Source organism: Vulpes lagopus, chromosome 3 (assembly GCF_018345385.1).
Source record: "Vulpes lagopus strain Blue_001 chromosome 3, ASM1834538v1, whole genome shotgun sequence".
Lineage (NCBI taxonomy): Eukaryota > Metazoa > Chordata > Mammalia > Carnivora > Canidae > Vulpes > Vulpes lagopus.
In genome coordinates this window covers 23,593,691-23,601,403 of record NC_054826.1, presented here as the reverse complement: position 1 = coordinate 23,601,403, position 7,713 = coordinate 23,593,691, and the positions used below count along the sequence as shown (strand labels likewise).

At 48.2% G+C, this 7,713-nt stretch overlaps 1 protein-coding gene across 1 annotated transcript in view; it reads left to right on the top strand.

Moving 5' to 3' along the window:
• The first annotated feature begins 3,873 nt into the window (after nt 1–3,873).
• HCN1 (hyperpolarization activated cyclic nucleotide gated potassium channel 1) overlaps nt 3,874–7,713 on the top strand; it is a 383,048-nt gene continuing 379,208 nt past the window's right edge. The window contains exon 1 of the mRNA XM_041747243.1: nt 3,874–4,280. Coding sequence (XP_041603177.1) covers nt 3,874–4,280 — 407 coding nt within the window. The remainder of the gene's footprint in view (nt 4,281–7,713) is intronic.

Below are 7,713 nucleotides of genomic sequence, written 5' to 3'. Positions count from 1 at the left end.
GTATGTAAGACACGGAGAGCCTGAGAGGTTGCTTGTGGTGAACCATTCCTTTCACTGTTCCTTACCATTGCCTTCTTCAACAGAGACAGCTCTGACTCCATTTTCCTGCATGTGAAGAATGTGTTTAACATATTCCTCTACCCTACTGAGGGAACTAAAATGTTTTATCTTTGAAATCTTTTAAGTTCACTGAGAATTTTCCAATAAGCTGTCAAATTTCAAGTCTCCCATCTATCTTTTTTGTCTCATTTCACATGTGCCTGCGTCTGCTGCATAGAGATTTTATTTTAGTTTCATATTAATCTTCTGCTGCTGTCTGCAGTTTGATCTTAAGCAGAGTATTAACGGAAACAGAGAACATTTTAAAAGATGCATGTATGTACTTTAAAAGATCCTTGTATGTACTGAACAGCACGCATTACAACCACTGATGGGACACTCTCACGAAATAGATTCATAAGTGATATACTCTGATGAATCCTCAGTCATTAGATTCCTCTGAGATACGAGGCACTTTGACATCATGGACAGCTAATGACACAGATTCAAACATTGTGGTAGTCCTATTTCTAAGATGATTGAAAAAAAAGTTCTAATTTAACCCAGTGGATTTCAGTCTGAGACAGTTTATCAATAAACAGACATGAAAACTTGCTAAAAGAGGTTACTCTCAAAATTTAGGCCTGTGCCTGGAGTGGGTTAAAGGGGGATGGCATGATGGAGAAAAGGAAGTGACAATAGGAAAGTAAAATTTAGTTCTGTGGCTGGGGAGTGTCAAGATAAAGAATTGCAGAACCTAACTTAGCTTCATCTGTAATTCTTACCTCCCGAGTCCTGCTCAGAGAAAATAATCAGTCCCTGATTTCTAACTTGGTCAAAAAAGTTTTCTAACTAATGCAATGAATTCAGAAATAAAAGAGAAAATTAAACAGTGGAAGAAATTCGTCCATTCTAGCCACAGAAGTCTAGTTTCATGATCGGGTCATATTTTAAAATATATTTGCCAATTATGTCTGTCTGTGTCTCTCACTGCTTTCATTCTTTTCTGGCTCTCGTTCTGTTCTAATCTTCTTGCAAGCTCTTTCTTCTTTTTTCTAAGTAAGTTTTTTTATTTAACTCTACATTCTAAACAATTTTAAATAAATAGTCTGGAAGTCAAGTGAAGAAACTTGACTTTTTCTCTTGCTGACATATTTTGTCAATAAATGGATATAACACGCACATTCTCAACATTTAAAAAATAATGTATTTTTTTGAGAGTTTAAATGAATGACAAATGGCCCAAAAGCTGTTCCTGGGGCAAACAGTGACTCGTGACCCTACGTAGGCATTTCTTCATTGTATTTTGAAAACATGCTTTTTAAGTAATTCTGTCCTATTAACTAGGTACGGACATTGAAACTGAGAAAAATTCCGACTAAAATAACTGCCTGGTCATGATTAAGATTAAGTTGAAATAGAACAAATAAAGGGATTGGCTAGAAGAAAAGAGAAACTGCCTTAAACTCAGTCAGCATAACATTTTAGATGGTATATTTTTAAATTATTATAAAATTTAAAATTTATGTTAAAATATACATTGTCATACCCATGACTGAAAATAGAGTGATTGGAGGAGCATGCAGAATAGGAGAAAAGTAGGGAACATCTTTAGTCTAATAAAGAAAAGCTGCCTGAGTAATCGGGCCTTTCTTAGGAAGAGCTGTGCTTTAGGCAGTGTTTGTTTTTATCCATCCCTTTGGCTTCCTTCTGTCCTTGGCACCTGGTATCCTCATATAACCCCTTGGATTTCCAGAGTCCCTACTTTGCTAGATCAGAGCACTATATTGTTCATATTTTCCCTATTTCTTACCATTGAAATTTGGCCACCTATACTTATTTCTTAGGGCTCTGGTTTTTGATTAGTTTGAAAACAGATGGTGTGTGAGTCAGGATGGAGCTCACTGAAAAAGGAGATTTAGCATAGGCTATGGTAAGTGGAATGGAAAGGGGAGTCTTACAGAATTAGAACACAGGCCTAATGGCTTCTTGTTTTTGCTTCTTTCTAACTTTTTTTTTTTTTTTTTTTTCCTGTCCTCTGCTTCCTTTCTCGGGCTGTTAAACCCTCCTGAGGGCATCCGGTTGTCTTCTTTTTGTCTTTATCCTTGCTTCTCGCCTTGTTAATTGGCCTCATTGCTGCTCAGTTTTTTAAGCAAAGCCCCTGGGTTGACCCCACCCATTTTTTCATCCTAGGCCATTGGTTGCCAGTGAGCCACAGATTCCCTCCCTAGGGTGCTCACTCCTCTCCTCCTAAAAAGTGGCTGTAGCTGACAGGAACCCCTTAGATCGGAGACTCTTGGCAGGGCAGGATTTCCTTTCAAGAGGCTGCGGGCAGGAAGGCAATGCTTGTATCTGGAACAGATGTTTTGGGACATTTGGGAGTCTTGAAGCTCTTCAGACTCTAGGGCTGCCCTGCTGAGTGATTGGCGAGTTTGGCAGCACATCTTGCTTCCTTTAACTAATCTAGTGTGTTTGAGAGACACCAAGGGGATAGAAGGAATCTCAGAATGCTTTCCTCAGCATCAGTAGCACATTGTAAATCTCTCTTGAGAATACTTTCCCCCTTCTGCAATGGTGATTAGATTCCGCCTACATCCCAAGACGTCTTGGCTTCCTGGTGAGGTGTAGGTGAACACTGACCAACATGCATGCCTCTTGGTGTGTTTTATTGATTACATAACTTATCTAAAAAGATAGGTCAGCTCTGGCGAGTTTTCCCTAACACATTTTTTTTCTCAGTGTTGGCAGCTGGAAGACTTGTTCGCCTGTGTGTTGACGTGAGTGGCCTTGGGAAGAAAAGCAATCCCATCCCCTGCTTAAGGAGCTGGAGAAGAATAAACAAGGATGAGTGTAAGGAGGTCAGCTTGTCTGTCCCTTGGTGTCACATCTTCCTCTGAAAAGCCCCAAGCAGCTGATTACTCCCGGTTGCCCAGATCCAGTCCCTTTCGCTGTCTCCCTCCTTCCAGAACACACACAGACACACACACACACACACACACCTTCCCTTTCACTCATGAAATCTGCTGTCCACGATCAAATCTTACTTCTTTTTCGTACATCTGGCTTTGCACGTCAATTTTCAGCGTGCAGGGCCAGCCTCTCTCCCTTTCCTATGTGTCACATCATTCAAACAGGCGCTCAGACAGTGTGAGTTTCAGGATGTTTGCTTCCTCGGGCCGCGCGCGCGCACACACACACACACACACACCCGCTAGCCCCGTCTCTCTCCGTCTCTCTGCATCGCTGTCCCTCTCTGTCCTCGTACGCGCAAGACATGCACCGGGGCTCTCGCAACACGCGCACATAAATGCCTGGGAGGGCTCCTGAGTTCAATGTCACGCTGGGCAGAAGTGGAGCACGAGTGCAGGGAGAGCGCGCGGGGTGCGGGCGGGGAGACTCCGTCTCCGGCCGGCAGAGGGCGGCCGAGGGGCGGCGCTGGCGCGCGAGGGCTGCGCGGAGCCTCGCCTCGCCTCGCCTCGCCTCGCCTCGCCTCGCCTCGCCTCGCCTCGCTCGGGCAGCCCCAGCCCAGCCCAGCCCAGCCCAGCCCCAGCCCAGCCCCAGCCGCGGCGGAGCCCGGAGCGCAGCCGCTGAGGGCAGCGGCGGCGGCGCGAGCGAAGCGCGCAGGGAGCCGCGGCGCGGGCGGGAAGCAGGAGCCGCCGCCGCCGCCGCCGCCGCCGCCGCCGCCGCGACGGGCAGCGGGGCTCGCCGGCAGCCGGCCCGGGCCCCCGCCAGCGCCCCCGCCCCCCGCGCCCGCGCCCCCCGGGCCCCGAGCCCCCCGCGCCGGGCGGCCGGCGAGTCTGGAGCCCGCGCCGTCGCCGGCCGCGTCGCCCGGGCATGGAAGCCGGCGGCAAGCCCAACTCCTCGTCCGGCAGCCGGGACGATGGCAGCAGCGCCTTCCCCGGCAAGGCGCCCGCGACGGGCGCGGGGCCGGCGGCGGCCGAGAAGCGCCTGGGCACCCCTCCGGGCGGCGGGGCGGGCGCGAAGGAGCACGGCAACTCGGTGTGCTTCAAGGTGGACGGCGGCGGCGGCGGCGCGGGCGAGGAGCCGGCCGGGGGCTTCGAGGACGCCGAGGGCCCCCGGCGGCAGTACGGCTTCATGCAGAGGCAGTTCACCTCCATGCTGCAGCCCGGGGTCAACAAATTCTCCCTCCGCATGTTCGGGAGCCAGAAGGCGGTGGAGAAGGAGCAGGAAAGGGTTAAAACTGCAGGCTTCTGGATCATCCACCCTTACAGCGATTTCAGGTGAGCGCTCCCCGGGGGGCGGGGGCGCCCCTGCATCCCTCCCTCCCTCCCTCCATCCCTCCCTCCTCCCGGGGCGCGCCCTCCAGCAGCGCTTGCCCGCGCCTGGGAGGGGGCGCCCCGGGGCCGCGGAGGGAGGGCGCGCCGGGCGGCCGGCGCTCGGGCTCATCCTGGCTCCCGCCTTCAACTAGTTTCCGCCGAGGAGGAGGAGGAGGAGGAGGAGGAGGAGGAGGAGGAGGAGGGTGGCGGCTGGGGGGGCGGTGATGGGGAGCGCCTGTTGCCCGGGAATCCCAGGGAGGCTCGCCTCCCGCGCCTCGGGAACTTTGGGGACACACACACCGGGGAAGAAGTCCACGGTGACCTCCAGATGGGAGGAGGCGAAGTCGTCGTGCCGGGAAAACTTTTACTTCGGAGATGGGGAGTGTAAGGAAGCGGCCAGAAACTCGTCCCCGGGGGAGCGGGTCCTGGGCAAGCGGGAGGCAAAGGCGCTCCCGGGCTCCCGGGCTCCCGGGCTTGCGGAGAGAGGACGGGGCGCGCGGAGACGGTGACTCGCAAGTCCTGGCCCTTCCAGCCGCTTCCCGCCCCTGGGGAATGTTAATCTTTTTTTGTGTGTGTGTGTTTTTTTTTTTTTTTTCATCATCTGCTTATAGGCACTGGGCATCCTCAGTGCATTTCTTCAGAATAGTGGCTGGCAGCCTGCGGAAGGGCAGTGTCGCTTGGATGGGCCCCGGCTTGAGATCTGAGCGGGGCAGGGCGGCCAGGTTGGGCAGCAGCGGGGCAGGAAGCCTGGAGTTCCCGAAAGGGAGGCGGGGGCGGGGCGGGGGCGGGGGCGGGGTGGGGGAGGGGGAGGGGGGGGCGAGGGTGGCTTCCAGAGCCCCCTCCCCGAAGCCCAGGGACACCCTTTTCTTGACCTTGACTACAGGTCTGTTTCAGAAATCTCTTTCCCCGTGTCCCCGGCTGGGGAACCAGGGCAGAGGGAGCTGGCAGCTGGCAGGGAGACTGCTTCTTCGGAGCATTAGAATTAAGACGTTTCCCCACCTTATTTGTCGCCCAAGCATTCATTCGGTTATAAGCACGTTTAGAGATTATCAGATGAAGGTCGCGAAGGAGATCCTCTTATGAGGCAGGCAGCTCCCGGAAGGCTGGGCTCCCGTGTGCAAGGAGAAAGCTCAGGGTGGCGTTTATTATTTATTTATTATTTCACTGAACTCTTTCGAAGAGGGACCGGTGGAAGGAGTCTGTGTGCAAACTGTGCAGTTTCAATGGGCGTCTATGAAACAGCACACAGACAGGGCAATGAAAAGCAGCGCTGCTTTGAGTTACTCAAGGGACGTCGCCATCGGCTCTTTGCCTTGGCAGGAGCTGTCCACAGTCCTGAATGGCTTCAGCTGTGGGAGACGCAAACTCCTGCCGCACAAGGCTTTGGAGTTACTGTCTTCACCCTCTTTGGAGTTTATAATATTGTCTCAGAAATCAGTAGCCCCTATTATTTATGCATAGAGAGAATGGAATTTAGGAAGTGCATCCTTTTAAGGTTCTTATTTGAAGAAAAAAAAATGTTACAAAGTCCAAAGGAAGACTTGTAAAATCTCATGACGTTTATAGTCCCTGGCAAGTTAAGAGTTGGACCTGCAGTGATGTTTACATTGAGAGGATCCACTAAATAATCAACCTGATGTTTACATTGGGAGGATCTACTAAGTAATCAACCATGTTTCCTTCATCAGGAAGATGAAGCAAACCTATAAGTGACCTTGTTTTAAGGTGTCTTAGATTGTCATGTTCTTTAGAATTTTAAAGGTTAAAATCAAATGTGGAATATTATCTCTACCTCAGTCCTTGGTGGAAATATGTTACAACCTATTACCTTTTCATCATGAAAAAAGTTTACACGGAAACACCCTTTAATAACAAAAGCAAGCATGGTGTTTCCAGAAATATATGTAGTTCGCAATTCACATGCGAATAAAATGCTACACTTTATTTAATTTTACTTCAAGTAAGTGAGCGTTCTTGATTACTTCTGATACTTTTAATTCTTGATCATGTGAAAAGAAATTACACTTTTCAAAATGGTGACACATACTAAATAATTAAACTTTCACACCTACTGGATGAAAACATTCCTGCCTTTCAGGAATTGGAATAATGTACCGGTATCTTTTGAATTAATGAAATTCATAAAATTCGAGATTCTCCACAGTTTCTCAAGTGAGTCATCTGAGACAAAATATGTCTTTTAAAAACAACAAAAAATGTCACTAAATAAGAAATTAACTGAAATCAGATGATGGTTTATTTTTATCATACATTTCAAAGAAATAAAAAATGATGAAGAAGTGAGGTAATACTCCAAGCAAACTCAAGCGTGGAGTAGTTTGCAATATTTGGTTTTCTCACACATAACTGGAAAAAGGAAATGACAGACATAAATTAAACTATCACTAGGTTTAGGTTTTAGCTGGAAGGTATCTGAAAAAGGTAGATTTTAAAACTCATAATTACAATATATACCAGTTTTCTAAAACAAAAAAACTAAAGAAGTAATCATTTGCCTATTTATTTGCATATATGAAGATATTTAAATATTATTGTATCATTAATATTTTATATGATCTTACTTAATACCTATAGAAGATTTCTCAAAACCTGTTACATGTTAGGATAATGTAGTGACAAAAGCAGAAACAAGAAAGACAAAATTCTGGCAGTACTTTTTTTCCCTAAAGGAAAAGCAATATGGGAATAATCTCTAACATAATAGAAATGTTCTGGTTACGATGTGTTCACCTCAGGCTCCTTCCTGCAGAAGACAGTTTAAGGGCAGGGTTTTGCCATGATTCCTATAACACCTGACTTAGGTTCAGTTATAATTTAGCCACAGAGAAAGTGACACTTAAGAATAAATTTCCATGGAGGGTTGTGGGAATACTGGAAATAAGGGGTTTTTCTTTGTTGTTGTTGTTGTTGTTGTTGATACTTGATACTTCCATAAACTTTAGCATGGCCAAGGAAATTTACTCACTCTGCTTTTTGGTCAGCCCCATACCGCTGAATGTAGTGTAAGCCTGCTACTCCAGGGCATGTCAGGATTTTGACACTGTGCTGATGATCTAGTATCTCTTTTCCGGGTGACTTCCAAGGCAAGTCCCTTTCCACTTCCCTCTAGTGGCCGGGCTGTGCTCCCACTGCGACTCCTGCAGAACTAGCTAGGTGCTTCTCTCAGCCACCAGCCCCAGAGAGCTATTGCTGTGTCTGGCAGGTAGTTTTCTTCTACCTCCGGTGTAAGTAGGGCAGAAGCTCTGTATTTCCCTTCTTTCTCAGGGGAGGATGATGTTAGAAATCTTCAGGGACTAAAGAAGAGTCAACTATCAAATACGCCCAATACTGTTAGAAATAACCGGGTAGCAGAAAGGGACATGTGATGATGGAAGCA